At 39.6% G+C, this 24,823-nt stretch overlaps 1 protein-coding gene and 3 non-coding genes across 4 annotated transcripts; 3 read left to right on the forward strand and 1 right to left on the reverse strand.

Moving 5' to 3' along the window:
- Window positions 1-1,030: 1,030 nt before the first annotated feature.
- Window positions 1,031-7,879, reverse strand: LOC147861752 (phenylalanine--tRNA ligase, chloroplastic/mitochondrial-like). Its single transcript, XM_087322974.1, has 10 exons — window positions 7,653-7,879; window positions 3,467-3,660; window positions 3,167-3,373; window positions 2,970-3,087; window positions 2,738-2,814; window positions 2,135-2,314; window positions 2,005-2,049; window positions 1,756-1,860; window positions 1,554-1,667; window positions 1,031-1,480 (listed from the first exon to the last, which is right to left on the reverse strand). The coding sequence occupies exons 1-10, from the start codon at window positions 7,828-7,830 to the stop codon at window positions 1,430-1,432; spliced, it is 1,269 nt and encodes a 422-aa protein (XP_087179100.1). The 5' UTR covers window positions 7,831-7,879; the 3' UTR covers window positions 1,031-1,429.
- Window positions 7,880-12,199: 4,320 nt separating this feature from the next.
- Window positions 12,200-12,335, forward strand: LOC147861753 (signal recognition particle RNA). Its single transcript, XR_015530077.1, has one exon.
- A 30-nt stretch (window positions 12,336-12,365) lies between these two features.
- On the forward strand, window positions 12,366-12,507 carry LOC147861754 (signal recognition particle RNA). The gene has a single exon (XR_015530076.1).
- An 8,717-nt stretch (window positions 12,508-21,224) lies between these two features.
- Window positions 21,225-21,532, forward strand: LOC147861755 (signal recognition particle RNA). The gene has a single exon (XR_015530068.1).
- Window positions 21,533-24,823: the final 3,291 nt, after the last annotated feature.

The following is a 24,823-nucleotide window of genomic DNA, read 5'->3' on the forward strand; positions in this document are numbered from 1 at the left end:
AGCCTAACCAAGTTGATGATACACTCAATAGCTCACTTGTTTGGTGTAATTGAGGGCCCGTTCAAAGACTTCCTCAAATTGGTGTGGCAAACATATGGGATCCATGCCTCATGAATCCTTGGCCATACATGGATGCTAATAAACATGCCACAAGTTATGATGTTGTCTTTAATGATACATTCATAAATAACAAAGCCTCAACAATGCATCATATCTTAATGTTGAATTGGTCACAACCCTCATGACAATAGATACATTGTTCCATACAATGAATCTCATAAACCAAATCCTAATGAGTAACCTCAAAGAATTACAAAATGTGGTAAAATCGTTGTACAAACAAGTGATGAATAAAGGGATTAAACAACAATATCGATCATGTAGATGGCTCACCATGTCCAAGTTACCCAAAGACACTTGGATGAAGCCAATGCACTTTGTCTTTTATTAGCTCCATGATATCAACCAATGGATACCATATTTACTCATCCCATACATCATACTTAACTTTTTGGTTTGTAAAACCATCTCAAGAATAAAAATTACTATCATTATCATGGATCTTTGAAGTAGAGTCTGTAAACATCAAATTTTATTCGTGAAGCTACAGTGTACAAGACTCTACTTCAAAGAAGAAATTCAGAAACTACACAAAAGGAGTTGGACAAATGTAACAAGATTCCTATGCCGTGATTTGGTGCCAAAAAAGCACGATAACATATTTGTTTTTCTTGGGCTATGAGTGATGAAAAAGCATGCTTTTTATCCATTCAAAACAAAACAAACTACACTTGAAGTTATTTGGGCATATTATCCTACAAATTGGCTCAACAAATGGAAAAATTTACACTATCTGTTGACAAGAAATGGATTTTGATGGGGAATCAGGTGTTATAAAAAATGGGAAACATTAGTGTGCTGGACTTACAAAGGGTAGAAATAAATCTGAACATCAACTGCCGCAATTGATCGAAAAGACATCTAAGGTTGGCTACTATCATGCACACATAAAACAAGGATACTTTCCCTATAACATAAGCTTTTGTTATTTATTAGGTTTGAGAATGTTAGAATCTCTCCTTGGATACAGCATGAATAATATCTGTATGAATCACCTCACAATACACATATGATGTAATTTCCAATGGTTTTATCCACTCTGAAGTAGTTCAGTTTAAAGAGTAAATTACAATCCTGCATTCCCTAATTGTTGTATGAATTATATTTTTCTATCTTCTTACCCACTGAGTTCATATACTTCATTTCAAAAGAAACAGACATCAGCATGCTTCTTTTCACTACGCAAAATGCTTCGCACTACCACAGGCATCCTTTCATTGAAGCAAATTCATCCATGAATTATGTCTACTAAAATTTGAGCTATTTAAATAATTGCAAGCTATCCATAAAATTAATAGCTTAACTCATGTCACCTCAGTGTCACATTCAACTTGGTTTGTACCTCCTGTCTCACTCGATCCTGAAATAAGTGATATTAGTGTGTATGCAAAGAAAGAATTGATCTTGACGTATGCTACAATGATTGAGCTAACCTGTAGTTGATTGATTTCATCATCAGTCAGTGATCGTTCCATAGATCGGTATGCAATCCGAAAACAATTGCTTGTTAAACCTTCTTTATTTGTAAAACTGTCGATCAACTTCACCTGCATGTTCCAAAAAGTTTGTTAACCCCATGCTCATCCCACAATAATCACTTTTTCATCAAAACCATAATGCATCTTGAAAGATGACCTCTTCAGCCAAGTCACCAGCAATGCCTCGAACAATTTCACACAGATTATTCTCAGTAAACGAATCATTTATCCATAAACTGATGTCTTTGTAACAAGGAGGAAACTGGCAAGAAAAAAAAATCAATAGCCCTCATCATCTTTGAGCTTCCAAAAGTTTTCATAACATATTCGGTTCAAGAAATTGTGAAAACGAGCTTTTTGCCTGGTTAATAACTTGAATTGAAAAAAATATTAACACCAAATCTACCTTAGAAAATGGTTTAAATTTTATACCAAGTTTTCCTGCTTTAAACTGGTTAAAAAATAAAGCTTAGTCAGAGAAACTCTAGTTGACATGCTATCCAAAGAATAAGTGAATGTCAATCTGTAGACTATACCTGAGTGACGAATCGTGGATCATGAGACCAAAACAATCGGATATCAGGAATATCAAATAGAACCATGGCGAGACGCTCAAGTCCTAAACCAAATGCCCATGAAACTGTTCCAGCTCTCCCATTGTTTTCCAAAATTGCAGCTTCAGTCACTCCACAACCTAGAACCTCCAGCCAGTCACCCTGATTGGGTAGTCTAAGAGAATAGATATGAGTTTCATTCTAAGTTGAAGTAACCAAGAAACCACACATATAGCAGTCAGTAGGTAAATCCCTGTGATAAACAATAAATTGAATTCTATCTATTTCTATTGAAATGGACTCTCTTCTTCATTGTATTAACCAAAAATCATAGCTGCTTTATTGGGAAAGAAAAATGTTGGTTGTGTCTGATCTATCTAGCTTTATAAGACGGAAACAGTCTAGGCACTTGGATGTGCAACAAAACAACGTAGCTATTAGAATACCTAATTTGATTTTTTCACAAGCATTCCTGCCTAAATCGAAGTCGTTAAACACCATTTGTCCTAAATATTATCATAATTAAATGAATTGGAAAGCACTATTAGAAAGATTATGTCACTAATGAAGTCAGCTATGATATACCTGGAAAAATATTTCAAGCTCTAATGAAGGATTAGTAAATGGAAAGTAAGTGTCTACCCACCGAGTCTCAACATCACCTGCATCAAGTTAAATCAAACATCCAATGCTTATCTATAAAATAAGTGAAGACAAACTTTCTCCAGAATCTTCTCAGAAACGTAGTATGGATTTTCATATTCATAAAACGTCATGTTATGTAAAGAACAAGAAGTCATGAATAGCTTGATCTCACCAAATAATCGCTTTGCCAAACCCTCCAATGTTCCCTTCAGATCTTGGAGTGCAAACGTTGTGCCATCAACACCTGCTATTTCCCATTCTGCTGGAGTAAATACACGAAATCCCTCCATCTATAATATTTTCAAAGAAGTTACCATGTGGTGTAAAAACATGAAATTTGAAAACTGAAATTCATAAATTAAGGCAAACCTGATGAAAAACAGGATAATGTGTAGAATCTATGGAATCTCTGCGATACACATCACCAGTCACAAGAAAATGAGTGAATCCATTCCTTAACGTCTCTGCCTGATGTGCACTAGTGTGGGTTCTCAAAACAGTATCAGAATTTATATAGTAAGTGTCATTGTAGCTTCGGCTAACATGATCCGGTGGAACTAAAACATCATCAAAATTCTATCATACAAAAAAGAATATATCCATCAGCAAAAGGAGCAAATTTTGGTGTAGATGATATCAATTGCATGAGAATTGGAAGACAGAACTTACAGCTTTAGCAGAGACAATAGGGCTAATGTTATCAAGCTTCTGATACAACCCTGGAGATTTCTCATCAAAATATCTGTAAATCTCATTCTTCAGAATACCAAGGGGATGATCATCTCGCCTATGCAAAAAGAGCCCCATCTTGGAGAAAATTGAATCAGGTACATTATTACTTGGATCACCATCCTTCACAACCGCTGATAACAAAATGTAATGTGAATTAGATACAATTAGACATAAAAACAGTAACTTCGAAGACTAGTTTGCGAACAGTAACAAAGTAAATATGGTGAATGGACTTGACATTCAAGTGAAGCACGATATGAAGTAGAAATTCTAGTGATCCTCGTACTAGTATAAAGAATGTAGGATTACTAGTTGGTGAGGTTCTTGTATTTTGCTGAAAATACAAATTTTATACATACTCCATTCACAAGCATTGGTACTCAAATGCATCCTATGATGGGTGTATGCATATAAATCTGTACAAGATGACCTCCACATTCAATAAAAGCATAACACAGTCAATGGAAATGTTTGTAATCATTGTGCTTGATATCAAATATGTCATATTACTAATAGTACAGTTCTTTGTCAAAAGCAAAAGGTTTAATCTATATGCATCTTTCATTTGCAATTTCTTGAAATGTATCTTATAATGTATTATTATAAATGTCCATGTAGCATGTACCTATGGTAGATGAAGACCTTCACATCCAATTTAATCATAATAACAACAAGGATAAATTGACAAAATACTCCAGTTTACTTTTCTATAAGTCAAAATACCTTAAACTTTTGAGGAATAGTTAGAATACCCCTTCTTCCCAAACAAGAAAAGGAATGGAATACAGAAGCTTTTGGTGTCACATTTTCAGCATCATTCTAGCACTATACTAGATATTTGAGCTTCAGCGGCCTTCTTGCATCTGAGAAGCACTACAATTTTGGAGCACCATCTGAGACTTTTTGAGGTCTTGTTATAGACGTATGCACATCTTCCCTCAAACAAACATGCATTTTCTTTCCTCAAACAAATTTGCACGTTCAATTCTTCCCTAGATTCCTCAAGACTTAATCTAATAGAAGTGGCTTCCCAAGACTTGATCTCATAGATATTGTAGTTGCTACAAAAAAAGAATTTTATTCAGTTCTCAAATTGCTAATGGAATATTCACGGTACATGCTATTGGATTAAACACTGAAACCATTGTGGTGATATCCAACAAGTGTAGATGCAAATTGCAATGCAAGGACTGAGAAAGTTCTTGGAATTTTTCTTCTATAATCAACAGAGAGGTTTGAGATGTGAATTCATATAGTGCAAAAACTTTATCTCAATCTAATGCAAACGTAAGGCAAGTATTTTATCATGTCCAGTTCTTTGCATTTAATTATCAATGGTAGCAAGGCAATAAGAAATAACCTTCCTATGGCATAAATATCAGTAGTGCAAAGTAAATCATGTCAAGCTCTCTGCATTCTCACTATCAATGACAGCTAAGAGAATAAGAAATAAATTTCCTTTAGCATCAACACCAGTAGCACAGTGTAAATGCCCAAGATACTTACTATTCAAAAAAGTGGTCTGTGAACTCACAAATCGTTTGCAACTCTGAACTCCACTCAATAAAGTCTATAAAGATGTCCTTGGCAACATTCAATAACTTAACTTCCTAAATTGATTTCCTTCAAAATTGCAAAAATCATTGTTGTAAAATACTTAGCATAAAATACGTGTAGAATACGTATTCTAAGTATTCTAACTTTTTTTTAAATACTTAGAATATATATTTTATAGATAAAATATGTTAAATACATTAAAAACGTTAAATACTTAGAATACGTGTAGAATACTTAGAATACTTGTAGAATACTTGTAGAATACTTGTAGAATACTTAGATTACATGTAGAATACTTAGAATACATGTAGAATACTTGTAAAATACGTTAAATACTTATTGAATTTTAAAGGTTTTTTTTCAAAAAAATTTAAAATTAATTTTTTTTATTGAAATGATAAATATTTGTTAAACACGTAGAATATGTAGAATACATCAAATTTTTAGAATATGTAGAATACGTCAAATTTTTAAAAACGGCAGTTCTAAAACGTAGAATACATCAGAGTATTCTAAAACATACTCTAAACAAAGAATACGCGTTTTTTAACAACTATGGCAAAAATGCATACTTAGCATTCAAAAAGGTGGCCTCTACACAAATTGTTTGTAACTCTGAACTCCACTAAATAAAGTCTATAAAGATGTGCTTGGCAACATTCAATAACTTACCTTCCTAAATTGACTTCCTTCAAAATTGCAAAAATGCATGCAATTTAAGGTATACTTTTTCATATCCTCCATTGATCATGTTGAAGGCCAACTCTTCAGCTTTGTAAGCAACTAGGTCCAAAAGAATGACACGTGTTCGCTATGAAAATCATCAATTGATTCAATATAGTTCTGTAAAATTCTCTATATCTATCCTTGCTGAAGGAGCCTTTTTATTGCCCAAATTGCTGAACACCACGACAAAAGTTATTTCCAATACACAAATTTCACATATTAGAACAATATGGATTACAGAAGCAAGTCAATTCCAAGAACATTCTAAGTCTTTGCATTGCAACCTGTATCCACACTTGCTGGACTTCACCACAACGGATCCAGTGTCTGATGCAATAGAATGTACCTTAGCAACATTCTTTGGATCAAGCAGGGAATCAAATTGGTTTCCTTTTTCCAGTTCAATCACCAATTGAAGAAGTAAAAAATTCCTTTTCTATAGCGATTACAATATCTATAAACTCAATTCTTGAGGAAGCCACTTCTGTTAGATTAAGCCTTGAGCAATTGATAGAGGAATTGAAAATGTATGTTTGTTTGAGGGAAGAAAAGGTGCATATGCTTGTAGCAAGACCTGAAACAATCTCAGATGGTGCTCCAAAACTGGTGGTGATGGTGCTCAGATGCAAGAAGGGTTTTGAAATTGGTGATGCAGTGCTAAAATGATGCTGAAATTATGGCACCAAAAGCTTATATGTTCCCTTAGTTCTTGTTGTTTGGGAAAAGGGGTATTCTAACCATTGCTCAGAAGTTTAGGGCATTTTAACAAATAGAAAAGTGAAGTGGGGTATTTTGACAATTTACCCTCAGGACAATGAATTTCCCCTGGTATCAAGGATGAAAAATTATTAGTTTCTTTTCCATGGATAAAGAGAGCAAACCATGAAAAGATTTAGACTAATGGCTAATTCAAAGAATTATTTCTGTTTCAAAGAAATTTCCAAGTAAAACTTCTTCCTTTCCATTACAGAGAAATAACTATAATAAATTGTGGTAAAAAACAACAAATTATCTACTTCTTTTCCATTTCTGTAAAGGATGAATTAAAATAACTTTGTGCTTCAAAACATTTTCTTCCTGTCCATGGAGTGAAGATAAAGTATAAAGAAGAGTACAATGATATACAGAGAAATAAACAAAGGCATGAAGTTTCAAAGTGATTCAAAGAACTTTCCAGGTACAAACACCTTCCTTTCCATGAGAAGAAGATAGAAAACCATGAAGACATTTATAAAAAATTCTGATTCAAAGGAGTTAATAATTATGTAAAGTATAGATCAAATATACAAGATTTCTGATTCAATACAGTTTCCAAAGTATGAACACCTTCAATTCCATGTAAAGAAGATAGCAAACCATCAAAAGATTTACAAATATTTACAAATATTTCGGATTCAAAGGAGTTTCCAGGTATGAAAATCTTTCTTTTCATGAAATGTACAAAGAAATAAACAAAGCCAAAGGTAAGAACAAATCATATACAAAGAATTAAACAGATACAAACATTCTCTGGATTGAAGAGAGCATAACATAAAGAAAAATGCAATGACAGAAGCGCAATAAACTGTGATAAAAATGATAGACCAGTATGAAATTTTGGAAGCATGTAAATTTCTTTCTTTCAAGGAAGTGAATACAGAAAACTTAAAGAAATATAGAAGTATTCCAAGTTCAAAGATCATTTCAGTAATCTAGAGTGTAAATATCCTCGTTCCCGTGGAATGAAGACATCTAAAACATAGAGAAATGCCTAGAAACAAAGAAACAAAGTCATGATCTTCCTTCACAAACTAAATGGATTACCCGAAATATATACAATTCAGTTTCAGGGGAGAAGCACCTTCTCTTGGTAACTTGAAATCTCCTGTTTGGGAAGTCAAAGAGAAGCGAGAAAACCTCTGTACATTATAGTTGCTATTCCTGGGAATGGAATTTTCTTGCGTGGAGAAGATGTATCGACGAACTGTGAAGAAGGATGTGGACCGCTGAAGAAGAGAAGGACGACGAAGGGAAGCCATGGGCGAGAGCTCAGCTAGCTCCTTCTTCGTCTCTATTCGGTGCTCTCTTTTCTCTGTGTTTATTATATTTCCTGAAATGCCCCTCTCCAATTATTAGACCATTCGACCTGCATCTTCTCTACTCTCCCAAATGCCCTTAGGGTTTTGACAATTTCCCACATACCCTCGAATCACCTACAAGGAAGGAGCAAACAAAAAACTTGAGTGATATTTCCTCTTTACTTATTCAGGCCATGCCTCTCTCTTTCTCTTTTAATGTTACAGTTGGGCTTATTTCTCTAAACCCTAAACTCTTATTTCTCTTCTGAGAACTCTCTTCTATACAATGTTATAGTTGGGCGTATATACTCAAGCCCTAACTTGGGAACGTATTCACATTAGAGATACACATTGGGTGGTGTGGACCTTTTATGCCAACAAACTCCCTCGTAAAAAGACTACTCTACATGAGTATACAATTTGTATTGGGCTTATCTCCCTCGTAAACCTAGATTACAATTACAATTGTATAAATACAAGTTGATCGGCTTATGGCCAAATCGGCAGAGATGAAGTCTAAGTCTAGCCTAATTCAGCTAGTTCTCTGGATCATGTATTGTTCGGATAGGCTTGTCCGGTTTGGCTGGATTGCCTAGTTCTTCTGGATCAGATCGAGTCTGGTTCTGACTTTCGGCCTCTAGTCTGTTGGAAATAGTGCTCGGCCACAACCGAGTCTCAATCACACAATGGACGAAGTAGGAAATAATACAATAGATAGAATGCACTTACGCACAAAATATGAGACGACACAAAATGTTAACGTTGAAAACCCTAATCGGGAAAAACCACAGGACTTCTCAAAACTCCGAACATGGTCACTATAAGGAGGAGGTATTATAGCAAGAGTCACAGACGCAACAACCTCGAGCTCTTTATCTTCACCAGCCGGCGGTTACACACAAAAACAACTTTCTGTATCTCTCTCTCTCTCTCTCTTTGTGTATCCAACAACAAGAACAACAACAAAACCAATTTGCCCTAAGTTATATTTATACTTATATAACTTGCGGGCTATTTACAAATATGGCCTCAACACCACATAAGAAACATATTTACAAATCCGTCTCTCTTCACAGTTCATACTGAATCCAGTAGTTTGGTGAGGACTAACCTAACATGTCGAGTATGTTCCTTGATGTTCGAAGAGAAGACCAAGATATCATCTAGATAGATCACATCATTCCACCCTTTCATGACAGTTTGTTCACCTTGATTACAATCAAGGTGCACCCCAATATATTATACAAGAATGTGGAGGTATGCATGAAAGCTAGAAGACTTCTAGAGAGTGCATGGAAACTTCCAAAGCGTGCATGAAGATGCATTCTCTACAAGGTTCTTGAAAGTTCTAGTGATCAATCGATAATGAAATAAGTTGAATCTTATATAATACAATAATGTATAAATGCATGTAGCTCAATTGGTAAGGTTGCCCAATAAGACTTGAAGGTCATGGGTTCAACCCCCACCATTCCATGTGGCATTTTGTCTATGAGAAAAGCCCAGGTTGGGATGGCATTATGAATGAGTTTTGTAAAGCCTTTGTATCAGAACTCAAAGCTCCTCTAACAATGATATTCCAAGAAATTTGGAGTTTCGGTAAAATGCCTGATTCATGGAAAGTTGTTTTTGTTAAACTTATACCAAAAGTTGCATCTCCTATACCTTTTGCTCAATGGAGACCGATATCATTAATGGGTGGGATGTATAAGATTTTTGCCAAAGTAATTGCAAATAGACTTCAAAAGGTGTTGTCATCTGTGGTCCATCCAATGCAATATGGGTTTATTGAGGGAAGGGACATCCTACATAATATTTAAAATGTGCAAATGGTAGTGGATTATGCAAAGGAATCCAAACAACATATTGTAATGATACAACTCGACATCGAGAAGGCATATGATCATGTAAGTTGGTCTTTTATTTCTCAACTTATGTCTCATATGGGTTTTGGGGAAAGGATGTCTTGAATATCATTGTTGGGGGGATTAGGTGCAGTGTCACACATTGTATTAAATGGTGGAGTTGCTAAGGCAATACCATTGAAAAGATCACTTAGACAAGGATGCCCATTGAGTCCATTATTATTTGCAATTGCTACAGACCCGATTTGGGTGAAGATGCATGAGTTGGCAAAACGTGGGGAAATAGTTGGATTAGCTCAACCATCAGGGAAACAATTGATCGCCCAAGCATTGGCTGATGATTCATTTTTATTTCTGAAATCAACACTTGATAACATGGCTAAAGCCATTGAGGTGTGGAATGTGTTCTCATTAGCGTACGGATTACATATAAATATGCAAAAGTCGATGCTCATTAGATGCACTGACAATGATTTGGTTGATCTTGAATGGGGTGGCCAAATAATAGATCAAGGGAGTGTGTGTCAACACTTAGGTTACCCTATTGGTGTTGATGTCTCATCATCACAAAGTTTGAATTGGATATTGGGAACCATTTTGGACAAATTTATGTATTGGAGGTCTCAGGCACGACCGTTTAGTATTCATCTCAAAGTGGTACAAGCTATAATGATTCCAATGATTTCTTATTTTTTGTCATTGTTACCGTGGACAAAGAAATCACTTGATCATTTAGCTCGTTCACCTAAATGTACACTATGGAAGAAAGAAACAAACCTTGGTATGAGTTGGGTATCATGGAACAATATTTGCACCCCAAAATGGTTAGGGGGTGCTGCTTTACTAAATTTAGAAGATCATATGGTGCCTCGAAGATTCAATCTTTTGAAAGGTATGTGCATAGGTACCCAACCTTGGGCAGAGATAATTACCTATTTTGTGGAAAAGGTTGGTATTTACTATGGGAAAACGAGAATTACAGCTTCGTGGTGGCATGTGGTTAATAGTACTCGGCAATTTAAGTGTTCAGGATCTATTATGGTTCAACAATTGGTGCTTTCTTGGCAACGGTGTTTAAATTTGTTTAATTGGAGACCTCATGAGTGCAGAAAAGATATAAATTCATTGGCAACAAAGGTGTTGGCAGCTTCAAGGATATTACACTGGGATGGAAAAGAAAGTCTAAATTCACAATTCAATTGAATGGCAAGGCTAGGCTTGGTAACTGTGGAAGATAGCATTTTAGAGTTACGTAGGAAAATGATGGCCTTTCGGACAATCAAACATAAGTTTCATATACCACGTGGATATGGGTATATTTGGCAATCAATATTGGCATTGCCTAGATTAGTTTTCCCAATTCTAGAGTTGGTGGTCGAGGAACCATGGAAAGATTGGTCATTTGGTAATGGGAAATCGATTCATGTGGTGCACACTAATGATGTGTACCATAAGTTGGTTGAAGATAGAGCTTGGTTAACAAATAAGGTTTTGGATACATGGCGCATTACTCGAAATGTGGAGTGGTGGTGTAGAGTTTTAGTTGTAGGGTGGCAGTCTCATCTTCCATTTTGTGCAACGGTGTTTCTTTGGCGTGCCATAGTTGGTGGGTTGCCTTTGGCGATGGCCTTAAAACAAAGACATATTTCAAATGGGACATGTTCTTTTTGTACGGTGGTTGAAGAAGATGCCACACATAGGTTCATTACATGTTCGGTTTCTCAAGCCATTTGGGTGATTATGTCACAAATTTGGGCATCGATAACAGGAAATATTTTGTCACCTTATAAATGGGTTTTTTTATGGATGAGGATAAAGTTATGCCCACACCATCGTATAAGGTTGTTTTTTATTACCTTAGATATTGGGGGATGTGGTTTAATTGGACCATGGGAAATGGGTTCTTGTTTGATGGACTTCATGGGGTAACACAACAACTCCGTAGGATGAAAGGGAAATTGATTTGGGCAATTTTCACAACTATGTTGTATGGGGACGTTGTCCCAAGAGGAGATAGATAGACTTATGTCATCTAGGTTTACAACACTTGAGAGGGGACGTATGATGAGTAAGAATGGGTGATGGCATAAAAGGAAATACAACAAAAGAATATCATAGAAGCTCAATAGAATCCCCTCCCCCCCGCCCCCCCGAAAAAGAAAAAAATTTGTACAAAATCATCATGTACATATAGGTACGTGACGACGCTAAGCCCATAGTGTGTATGTATGCGATGGATGAGTGAGACCCATATGAGAAAAGAGAATGAAGACGACGCAACATTTATCCCACATACAAAAGAAGGCAAATAGATGAAGGCATATATATGAGTAAGTGGAAGAGAGAGAACTTCATCCCGGGTGGTTCTGTACCTGTAACCCTCACAAGGGGGGATTTGGGGGGCTGTGTGGAGGCATGGCTCCGCTGGGCTAAGGACCGGCAGGCGGCGCATCTGAATGGGCGCGCCCGCTCCAAGCAGAGAGTGGCGGCGGGCGTCTCGCCGGAGGGTGAGGCGTCCGGCGCCTTGAAGTGGCGGGGTACCGCGTGTAAGGCCGGCGACGGAGCAGCGATCACCCTCCTCTCTCGGCGGTGGAGGGGCTAAGGACCGGCAGGCGGCGCATCTGAATGGGCGCGCCCGCTCCAAGCAGAGAGTGGCGGCGGGCGCCTCGCCGGAGGGTGAGGCGTCCGGCGCCTTGAAGTGGCGGGGTACCGCGTGTAAGGCCGGCGACGGAGCAGCGATCACCCTCCTCTCTCGGCGGTGGAGGGACCACGCCGCCCTTGCGCCCCTGCTGACCATCCTCTCAGAGCCGCCACTGTCCGCCACGGCCTCCCCCAACCAAACCTTTTTCTTCTGCTTCTTCTTCCTTCTTCGTTTGTCTGTCTCCCAAACACCTTTTCTTCTTCTTTGACTTCGATCGAGTTAGGATGTTGTATATAGTGAGTGCAGTGGGGTAATCGTGGATGTTGGTTTACAACATGAAAAGGATGATGATGATGATGGTTTTTAGGGTTTTGAATTGTTTAAATTCAAATTTTCGTGTGTGCAAAAATAGTTGTGATTATTATTATTAAATGGTTTCATCTAGTTTCAAATTTTGCTTTCCCTTTCTCGTGACAATTTGATTTCACATTTCCCGTAATGATTTCGTTTAAATGGCTTCTTGGTAGGTAGCTCTTAAACAATTCGGTATATAGCTTTTTTATTTGGTTTCAATGGCTCCTTGGTAGCTCTTACAAACTTTGGTTTCAAGTCCAAGAAATCAAAACATTAAGTTAAAAATAATAAATCATTGACACCAATCAATCGTAGTTTGAGAACCCAAATTGAATCGAATCTTTTAAGAATATTCGAACCCATAATAACTTTAGCTTGACTTAAACCAACAATGTTCATAACTACCCAAATGTGATCCACAATCATTCATGAGTTCGAGTAGGCATCCAAAATGGTGTCACGACCATGAATGTTGAGTAGAACCATTCGGGACTTGAACCAAGGAAGAGATGACTTCAATAATGTGGTGTTGTCAATGAAGGATTGTGGAGTTTATGTTTCTTGATTGGTGGTGCAACCATTGTGTACCAAGGACAATTTGATACAATTCACCCTTCTATGTGCATTGTGTGGTTTGAATAGGTAGATAAGGGCATATGAGAAATAAATGTCCATGTATGTGTTTTTGTGCGTGCTGATATTGTATGTCGTTGTTGAGTTGACTTATATAAGTATTTTTAACTTTATGTGCCTAAATATGAGCATTTGCGATTATGAGATATTATTGATATGTGAATGTTTATTTGTGCATGTGAGTGTCTTGAAGTGTTGAGAGTGCTTGGAAGTAGGTGTAAATGTGTGATTAGGTGTTTCAATGCTAAATTTTATGAGAGAAGCCTAGAAGAGTTTAGGAAACAAATTTTAGTTATGCATGTATTTTATTTATAGAGGAGGGGTATTTTTGGATCACAAACCCTAGGATTACTGGTAGTTATAAGTTGCCAAGTTATAGGTTGAACTTTGAGCATTGTTGTGAGGTCATGTCTGTGAATCGGGAATGCATTGGGCCCCTATTCCTTAGTGGAGTGAGCATGTTCCCACTATTGAGTAGCACCTTCACAGAATTGAATTCTACAAGGTTTTATACCGTTGTGAGCTTGATTTCCATGAATATAGATATTCTTTTGTGCACTTTTGTGACTAAGCAATTGTTTCCTTCCATGTTTGATCATTGTCCGGATTGGATGAACATGCACCCGTTTTGATAGCCCTCTCCTACACCAAAGACACCCTCAATACTACAAGTCTAGTGGTGCAAAGCTTCTGTGATGCACACACAAGACAACTGCTAGCAAGCACCGAATGGGTAGTTTAGGCAAGGACCATTAATTGAACACCCAGACCGGTTCGCCCGACACTCCCCACTATCCTTCCACAACAACTGTCACTCTCTTAAATCGGATCACATCTAGCGGAACTTGAACACGATAGATATTACTGAGGTTAGGTTGGGGGAGTACGATCTTGTATGGGACTTATGAGGGTCACTATCACGATTCTTAAGAGGCCGAGGAAGTTCTCTCTCACTTCATTGATTTTGAAGAAGACCAAATTCCAATCTATGTCTTGTGAGGTGAACAACACAAATCCACAACGGGATACTAAGGACGACCAAGCAAACCCGAGCTAAAGTGTTTTAATTGCCAATGTCCACTTATGGTGGGTGAGTGCCCAACAAAACACGAATACTACAATCACATGGCACAAAGAATGCGGTATACTCAACACAAGATGCCTCCATCACAACAACTAGTGAACCACCTAAACCAATAGACACAAGAGCTTATTGTGATGTTCCAACGAGAAGTGTCATGCCCAGGATGTGAACGAGAACCTCTAGTGGCCCGAGAAAAGAAGAGAATGGGCATAACTTGCTCTCAATACTCCCATCAACGATGAAAACTAATGTTTTCACACATACCCAAAGAATTTTTCACAATCTCCAACATCAAGAGTAGGGACCAATGTGTGGAATATGGGTTCATAATCAACGTATTCACACTATCCCTTTGGATAGATGAGGTTTAGGACAATTATGTCAAAGGGCAGTTGCCCTAGCCTAGTCAGTATATAACTGGCTTTGTAACCTAGTTCATGATGATGTTGATAGTGCCATTCTTGTATTGTAACCTTTGGAATAAGACAGTTACATTGTGTGCCTCTTTGTCTCTCTCTCACACTTTGTCTCCTTGATCTTGCTTCAACTTGTTAACTTGGTGGTCTTCTTAACATAGATGATGTTCTTGTTTACGCATTGATGGTCTTAGTCTCCAACATATGGTATTAGAGCTTGGTTTTATATTCTTTTGCTGGCCGCCACCTGTCTTCAACAACATCCTTGTGCTTGTCTTCTTGAAGACCCTGAGTTCAGCAATCAAGATCGACCAACGAGTCGACTTGGTAGTCGACTAGATGGATGGAATGAAGAGTCGACCAGTCGAGTAGACTAGATCGATCAGTAAGTCAAAGGACAATAGGTGGACTAGTCGGGTTGACCAGATGGTTGAAAACAAGGCCGATTAGTCAAGCTATCTGGATAGTTGAATACACTAGACTGTCGACTTGTGGGTCGGATAGTCGGGTCGACCAATTGGCTGATTAACTATTATTATAATATAATAATACCTTATTCACATCTATAAATATGTAGAGCAAGGGCAAACTTTGTGTAGAGCGGTAAGGGTGGAACAGTGTTGTAGTAGTGTAATATAGTAGTGCTACAGAGCAAAGGAAACTTGCCAATACCCTTAGTAGGTATTCTCTGGTCGGAAAGCAAAACAGAGTTGCATTTCACTCAAGACAGCCAAGGAGAAGAGAATGTGCACTAGAATTAGTCCACACGGATGTATGCTATTGTTGGGAAAATAGGTCCCTCCGGATGGGAAGAGTATGAGCCGAATTGAATAGAGAGTCACAAGAAATTTGGCCAAGGCCGAAATAAAAAATAAAAAATAAAAAATCGAATGATCGATTTAGTAGCCAATTCGGGAGACTAATTTTATAACTAGTCTTAATGTGCCCATGTGGGCCACATTTGTAAATAGCCCAGAAAGTTATATCAGTATAAATACAACTAGGGCAAACTTTATGGTATAGTTGTGAGTCATTATTGTTGTATAGTTATAGTGTGTAGTTGCCTCTATACTTGTGAGTGAGAGAGAGTGAGAGTAGGAACTCTGTCGCCGTTTGTTTGACAAAGACGAGCTCGAGGTTGTTGCCTCCGAGTCTCCCTGTACTCCTCTCCGTACACATAGTGATTTGTTTCTTGGGGTTTGTGGACCCCTGTGGTTTTTCCCTTTCGGGTTTTCCACGTAAACATTATGTGTCTCTACTCTCTGTTATCTGTTTTGTTTGTACACTATCTTTCACGTTCTTTGCACCCGCATTCTCATACGAAGCAACTGGTTGTGGTCGGATCAATTCTCAACAATTATGTGGATGCTCATTCACATAGTGGTGGACAATACTTCGTAACATTCATTGACGACTACAATGGAAAGTTCTGGGCTTTCTTGCTAAAATCAAAAGATCAAGTGCTATCAGTCTTTAAGGAATTTCAAGCTAGAGCTGAAAGGGAGTCTGGTGGAAAGTTGAAGGTTGTCTGGACTGACAATGGTGACGAGTACAAATGATAGTTTGAGGAGTATTGCAAGACCCAAGGCATAAGGCTAGAATATACGATACCTAAGACCCCTGAACTTAATGGTCTTGCAGAGAGGATGAATCGAATAATAAGGGAAAGAGTGAGGAGCATGTTCTCACATGCAAAGCTTCTAGCATCGTATTGGGCTGAAGTTATGTTGACAACAGCCTATCTAATTAACATGTCTCCCTTAGTGCCCCTAAAAGGTGATGTCCCACGTGTGTGGATAGGTAAAGATGTGTGTTATCGACACTTGAAAGTGTTCGGATGCCTGTCATATATGCATGTTGCTAAGGATCAGAGGTTGAAGCTCGACAACAAGTCGAAACCATGCATATTCCTAGGGTATTCAAAGGATGAATTCGACTACAAGTTGTGGGATATACTCCACAAGAAAGTGGTGAGGAGTCAAGGCATAGTATTTATGGAAGACAAGACTATTGAAGACTGGAAACAGTAGAAGTTGGAGTTGTCTTCCTTGTCGACTCCCACTTCTATGGACTCAGGACTAGTCGTCTCTACACAATCGGCTTATATGAGACAACCAATCGACATAGTTGAATCTGAATCAGTCGACTCAGAGCCACTGACTATTACATATGAGTCGGAATTGGCTGACCTACCGAGATTGATTGAGGAATACGAGTCAGAGCTAGATGATCTTTAGCAACCGACAAATACATATGACGTCGAGCCGAATAAAGAGTCGACAAAAACAACATGACCTAAGTTGACCATGGGAGATAGACGATATCCATTTAGACAAAGGAGAGCACCATCTCGATATGCTAGCCAATATGTTTTATTGACTGATGACGATTAGCTAAAAAGTTACGAAGAAGCCATGGCAGGAGAAGTGGCAAAGAGCAATGCAAGATGAAATGGACTCCTTGTATGAAAATTACACTTATGACTTGGTAGAATTACCGAAAGGTAAGAGAGCCTTGAGAAACAAAGGGGTCTTCAAGCTGAAAAATGGGGAAGATGATAACTCACCTAGATACAAGGCCCGAATTGTAGTAAAGGGATTTCAACAGAAGAAAGGGCTCAACTTTGATCAGATTTTTGCACCAGTCGTAAAGATGACATCCATTCAAACAATGTTAAGTATTGCTGCCAGTATGAATATGTAAATAGAGCAATTGGATGTAAAAACAACATTCCTATATGGGAATTTGATGAAGAAATCTATATCCTACAAACCGAAGGTTTTGTGGAGAAATGAATATGCCGCAACCCGAAGAGCTTGTATGGTCTGAAGCAAGCTCCTCGCCAATGGTATAAGAAGTTTGAATCCTTCATGTTGGAACATGGATTCCATAAAACACAAGCTGATTATTGTGTGTTTGTCAAAGGTATAATGATGGCGTCTTCTTGATTCTCATGCTATAGCTATTGTTAGTAGCTAGTTAGCTACTGCCATCCGGTTGTAGCTTTGGCCAATAGCTAGCTAGTTATTATTAGTAGCTAGTTAGCTATTACCATCCGGTTGTAGCTAATTAGCTATGATAATCCGGTTGTAGGTTTGGCTAGTAGCTAGTTAGTTATTGCTAGTAACTAGTTAGTTATTGCTAGTAACTAGTTAGTTATTGCTAGTAACTAGTTAGCTATTGCTAGTAGCAAGTTCGCTATTACTGATAGCTAGTTAGTTATTGCCAGTAGCTAGTTAGCTATTGCTAGTAGTTAGTTAGCTATTACCAATAACTAGTTAGTTACTGCCATTTGCTTGTAGCTAATTAGCTATGATCATCGGTTGTAGCTTTGGCCAGTAGCTAGTTAGCTATTCCCACTAGCTAGTTAGCTATTACCGATAACTACTTAGCTATTACTAGTAGCTAGCTAGCTACTCGCCCGTCCATTCTTTCTAACCGCCTTTGCTACCGTCTCTGTCATTGTCTGTCGACCGCCCGCTGTCTTATCATTGTTTTCATCTCTGTTGCTTTTTTGGCGTCAATGTCGTCGTCTCGTCGCTCCCGGTCATTCTGTTCATTTGTCTGGCCCGTTCCGGTGTCGCCATTGCCGTCGTCGTCGCTTGCCCGTCTTTATCCGGACCTATCCACTGGCTTCGTTTCCGTTTCCACCATTCTTCGGAGCTTGTCTTTTTCCTTCAATAGCTTCTCTCTTTCCTCCTTCAGCCAGTCGTTGTTCAATTGACTCTTCCGGAGACATTCCTCAGTCCTCTGTTTCTCTTCTTCGGCTGTCTTCCTCTGTGCTCTCTCTTTCTCCCTTAATGCTTCTTGAGTGGGTAGTTCCTCCCTTAGTGTTAGCATTTCCTATTCCCACTCAACATCTTTTACCGGGGTGTTGGCCTCCGGTTGTGCATCCGTTTTCGGAGCTTCCTTCTGTAGATTGGTCGGTTCTACCGGCTTTGTTCCGGAGGCTGTGTTTTGGCCCATCTTTGACATGAGGACCCCGAACTCCTTAGCCCTTGCCAACTCCTCCTCTAGCCTCCGAATCTGATTCCTGGCCTTATCCAACTCGTCAGTGGTTGTCAGCAATTGTTCCACTCGGCGCCGCTCCACTCGTTGTTCTTCATCCATCTGGTCCGCCACACCGGATATCTGCTTGCCAAGACATTCTAACCATTGTCGGCAAGTTCCGTGTTGTGTGATTGTAATGAACTGATGCACTAGCTCTGGTCGCAATTCTTCCTCCTCCTAAGCCATTGTCCAAACGATGCTTCTTGCTCCGGTGTCCCCTCCGGTTGGCGTTCCTCTTGTTGATATTGCCCTAGAAGACCCGATCAGGTAAGTCTTTTTGTAACTAGTTCCTGTTGAATTGTTGCCACCGCTTTTGGTCTTGTTACTAACTCGGCCTCCGTGCTGGGTTCCACCACCGATGAGCGGGGAATCGGTGTGTTGTCCTTTTCCAGACCTGATCCTTCCCCATTCTACTCACTGTTGTGCTTCCTTGGGCAATGTTGGAGGGTTTCGGCTGGTTCTTCCTCAGCCTCCTCTTCCATGATTTCTTGGTGTACCCTTCGTACCAGGTCTTCCTAGTCCCTGTCATGCCGTCACAACTTTATCTTGATTGGTGTCGCCACCTTTTCCTGAACTTTATCCACTAGCTCCTGCATCCGGTTTGCCTATGCTTCCTCTTCCCTCCAAGAAAATTCTCCTGCTGTCCATCCAGGGGTGTGTTTCGCTAGGAGCTGCTGTCATTTGGATGACTATTTGGTGTAGTTTCTAGCCGGGCTCGCTTCTTTGGCTTGATGACTCGTGTTGGGGGTATCAATAGTGTTAGCCACTATGCTAATCCGCCCCATGCCTTCTTCCCATCCATTTTGGATGCTATTCTTGCATGTAACGAGTCAACCACAATCACCGACCAATCCACCTTGAGGCCTTCGAATGTTGCGATTATGAATCTGGCCCTGTTTTTCGGCATGGCAGGTGCTCGAGGGTGCACAAATTCATATTCCAACAGGACAAGAGCTACTTCCCGGAACAGGGGATTCTCGCCACGTTGTGTCCAGTAAGCCTTGCTAGCTATGGAGTATTCGCTAAAGTACTTGGTCAGGATTTCTGTGGACAGATTTTCGATGGAGCACATGCCTCTGGCAGGTAACCCAAAGAGGGCATGCACTGTGCCTTCAGAGATTTTGTTGAGGTCGATCATTGCTGGGACCTTCTTCGGTTGCGGTTGTGCAGTTGGGCTTGGTTGGTTGCCTGTGCTCGTCTGGAAATCTGCGCACTCTATTGTGCTCTCAAGATCTTGCGTTCGCGAAATGAGACTCCTCCATTCATCCGGAAGTTCTATGCCCCCATTTTTCGCCGCCGCCTTTTCTTGACTCCCACGCATGCTCGACGTGTACAATAATAGCATGATGACACCGCAAAGGTGAGCTTTAAATGGGTTGACGTCACACCTTTTCATTGTGACCGTTCAAAATCTCGAATAATATATTATTCTTCTTTTTTCCGCATGCAACTTCTGTATGATATCTTTTTTCACTAGGTACGGCTAGAAGTACCTCACCGTACTGAGTGACGTTAGGTCATTCATTGGTGCCTCACTAGACTGGCTCCGTAGTCGACGGAAGTTCACCGGTCACTGCGTCATCACCGGTTTTCTGGTTCTGCCGTTCCTCCGGTTTTTGGAACGGGTTCATGGAGCAGAAAGTAAGTGGGATGTGTGTTGCATCCAAGATGGTGAAGATGCCAAGTTATCCCAAAATGTGGGGTCAATGAAAAAGTATAAACATCATGATGGTTGAATTCTAGGTGGTTTGCTAGAGGGATCAAATACTTTGTAGAACCAACAAGTTGGACTATTGCATGGATGTAAAGTGGACTTGTCCTTCATCTTTTAATTGTAGAGGTATGGTAAGAAGAATAGGTTCACCTTGGTTTTGACTTTGAAGTTGGTTTGGTAACCGAATACATGTGCGAATAATGACTCTACCCCCAAATGATAGATAAACTTTCTTTTGGGACATTGCATTGACCACTACACAATGTAAAGGGGGTTGTATTACATATATGAAAATATAAGAATCTAATGTAGTTCGACATAAGTCAACTAAATACAATAAAAGAATATCACAAAAGCTCATTAGAATCCCCCCCAAAAAAATTTGATTTACAAAATCATCATATATACGTACGTGACGACGCTAAGCCCATACATAGTATGTTAATGTACATATGTATGTGTATGTATGTATGCGATGGATGAGTGAGACCCATATGAGAAAAGAGAATGAAAGACGTCGCAACATTTATCCCACATACAAAAGAAGGGACATAGATGGAGGCATATATATGAGTAAGTGGAAGTGAGAGAACTTCATCCCGGGTGGTTCTGTACCTGTAACCCTCACAAGGGGGGATTTGGGGGGCTGTGTGGAGGCATGGCTTCGCTGGGCTAAGGACCGGCTGGAGGCGCATCTGAATGGGCGCGCCCGCTCCAAGCAGAGAGTGGCGGCGGGCGTCTCGCCGGAGGGTGAGGCGTCCGCCGCCTTGAAGTGGTGGGGTACTGCGTGTAAGGCCGGAGACGGAGCAGCGATCACCCCCCTCTCTCGGCGGTGGAGGGACCACGCCGCCCTTGCGCCCCTGCTGACCATCCTCTCAGAGCCGCCACTGTCCACCACGGCCTCCCCCAAAACAAACCTTTTTCTTCTGCTTCCTTCCTTCCTTCTTCGATGGAGTAGCCGGCCGGTTGGCTTGGCTTTCTGCTTCTTCTTTGACTTCGATCGAGTTAGGATGTTGTATATATTTAGTGTGCAGTGGGTTAATCAATCAACAAATAAACACGAGCCATGTTGTTGGTTTACAACATGAAAAGGATGATGATGATGGTTTTTAGGGTTTTGAATTGTTTAAATTCAAATTTTCGTGTGTGCAAAAATAGTTGTGATTATTATTATTAAATGGTTCGATCTAGTTTCAAATTTTGCTTTCCCTTTCTCGTGACAATTCGATTTCACATTTCCCGTAATGATTTCGTTTAAATGGCTTCTTGGTAGCTCTTAAACAATTCGGTATATAGCTTTTTTATTTGGTTTCAATGGCTCCTTGGTAGCTCTTAAACAATTCCGTATATAGCTTTTTTATTTGGTTTAAATGGCTCCTTGGTAGCTCTTACAAACTTTGGTTTCAAGTCCAAGAAATCAAAACATTAAGTTAAAAACAATAAATCATTGACACCAATCAACCGTAGTTTGAGAACCCACCAAATTGAATTGAATCATTTAAGAATATTCGAACCCATAATAACTTTAGCTTGACTTAAACCAACAATGTTCATAACTACCCAAATGTCATCCACAATCATTCATGAGTTCGAGTAGGCATCCAAAATGGTGTCACGACCATGAATGTTGAGTAGAACCATTCGGGACCTGAACCAAGGAAGAGATGACTTCAATAATGTGGTGTTGTCAATGAAGGATTGTGGAGTTTATGTTTCTTGATTGGTGGTGCACACATTGTGTACCAAGGACAGTTTGATACAATTCACCCTTCTATGTGTATTGTGTGGTTTGAATAGGTAGATAAGGGCATATGAGAAATAAATGTCCATGTATGTGTTTTTGTGCATGTTGATATTGTATGTCGTTGTTGAGTTGACTTATATAAGTATTTTAAACTTTATGTGCCTAAATATGAGCATTTGCGATTATGAGATATTATTGATATGTGAATGTTTATTTGTGCATGTGAGTGTCTTGAAGTGTTGAGAGTGCTTGGAAGTAGGTGTAAATGTGTGATTAGGTGTTTCAATGCTAAATTTTATGAGAGAAGCCTAGAGTTTAGGAAACACATTTTAGTTATGCATGTATTTTATTTATAGAGGAGGGAGGGGTATTTTTGGATCACAAACCCTAGGATTACAGGTAGTTAAGAAATCACTAGTGAAGAAACCGTTGCGATTGTTATGGGTGAAAAATTTCGACATCATGGTTTTCCCGACAGTATCATCAGTGATTGTGGACTGCAATTTGTCTCTAAAATTTGGAAGCATCTCTTTAAAATGATGAAGGTCACATGCAATCTCTCCTCCAGCTGTCATCCCCAAACAGATGGACAAGCAGAATGCACCAATCTAACATTGGAACAATATCTTCGGTGTTTTCTAAGCTACCAACAAGATGATTGGGCAGATATTCTACACTTTGCTAAATTTGCTTATAATAATTCTATCCACGCCTCTACTAGGGTTACACCATTCTACGCTTATCATCCTTGTTGGTGTGTATTAGAAACTCCTGAGTTACTTACAAATCCTAGTGCAGAGGATCATTTGGAGCGGTTATGACGAATTTAGGCAGAAATATCTACCAACCTACATTGCGCCCAACAAACACAGAAGGACTATGCGAATCATCATCAACTTCCATCCTCTCTTAATATTAGATATCGAGTATGGCTATTACGACGACACATCAAGACTACTCGACCGTGTGACAAACTGGATTATCGATGGTTAGACCTTTTCCGTATTAACGAAAAACTTAATGATGTTACTTTTCGCCTTGATCTACCTCCGCAACTACGGATACATCCGGTATTTCATAGTTCTCTCTCCTTCTCTCGTGAGTCTCCACACACTTTTCCCCTTCTTAGTACTAATCCTCATTCTTTCTCTCTATCTTTAGTACTAATTCTCCCTATCTCTAGTGATAGAAATAGAGCTCAACGACAACCGAGTTCCAGAATGCTAATGGAAGATTAAACAGAAAATTTGATACGGTCCCCTTTGACGATCAACACGTCGTCCACGTATAGCAGTAGTATCAGGAAGTCTCCTCCGTCAAACGTCTTCATGAATACGCACTGGTCAGCCCACGTCTTGTGGTATCCTTAATCGGTCATGAAGAAGTCAAACTTCCAATAACATTGTCGGGGTGCTTGCTTCAGTTCGTATAAGCTCTTCTTCAACCGGCATACCAGGTTCTCCTTCCCTTTCTTGATGAATCCTTCCGGTTGTTGCATGTAGAATTCTTCTTCGAGGTAGCCATGTAGGAACGTCGTCTTGACGTTTAGTTGCTCTACCTCGAGGTCCATGCTTGCCGCTATGCTCAACACCGTCCGGATGGATGTCATCTTGACTATCGGGGCGAAGATCTCATCGAAATCCACTCCTTTCTTCTGTTTGAAAGCCCTTCACCACAATGCGGGGTTTGTATCTCGGTGGATTTCCGACGTTTCTTGGTTTTAGCTTATACACCCACTTGTTCCAGAGCACTCTCTTTCCTTTCGGCAGCTCCGTCAATTCATATGTATGGTTCTTGTTGAGCGGCAAGCTCAACCGGATCCAGATCGACTGAATAAGGTTGAGCCGGATCGGCATCCAGATGACATCTGGAAGGATGAGCCGGATCGGTATCCGGATACAACCGGCCGGATCGGGGAGACGGATCAGAGAGCCGGATTCAAGTGCAAATCGGAAGCCTAGTAGTAGCCTAGAATACTAGGTAATCATTGTCTCGTAGTTAGTGTCAATCGCACGTAGGAATATTGAAGTACCTGTCAGTCCTTTATGGACTTGTATAAAATTGCTCTCTGAGCATATTCTATGTACACAGAGTTTTAGACTATTATTTTGAATTGAGTTTATGTTCTCTCTCTGTCTCTCCTTCATACGCGTACTCTCTTTGTGTTAAGCTTTCTTCTCATCTTCTGTTGCTATCCGGCAGAGCCTGTTTGTCGAACGCTTCCGCACGCTAACTTTCACATGGTATCAGAGCGTGAGGGTTGAGAACCTCTTCAACCGACAAACACTTTCGAAGACAAACCCGCCTCTTCGAAGGCCTCCCACAAACTATGAGCTTCTCGGAGCTCCTTCACTTCCGCGTGCATGCGGAGGCGACGACCCGACAGAGGAACTCCAGCCTCAATGCCTTTTCTACGTCTCGCTCCTCCATTTTTGCGTTTTAGGCTTCCAAGT

Source organism: Azolla caroliniana, unplaced genomic scaffold (genome assembly GCF_043228905.1).
Source record: "Azolla caroliniana isolate FFs.n. ecotype wild unplaced genomic scaffold, voAzoCaro1.0.p SCAF_7, whole genome shotgun sequence".
NCBI classification, from domain to species: domain Eukaryota; kingdom Viridiplantae; phylum Streptophyta; class Polypodiopsida; order Salviniales; family Salviniaceae; genus Azolla; species Azolla caroliniana.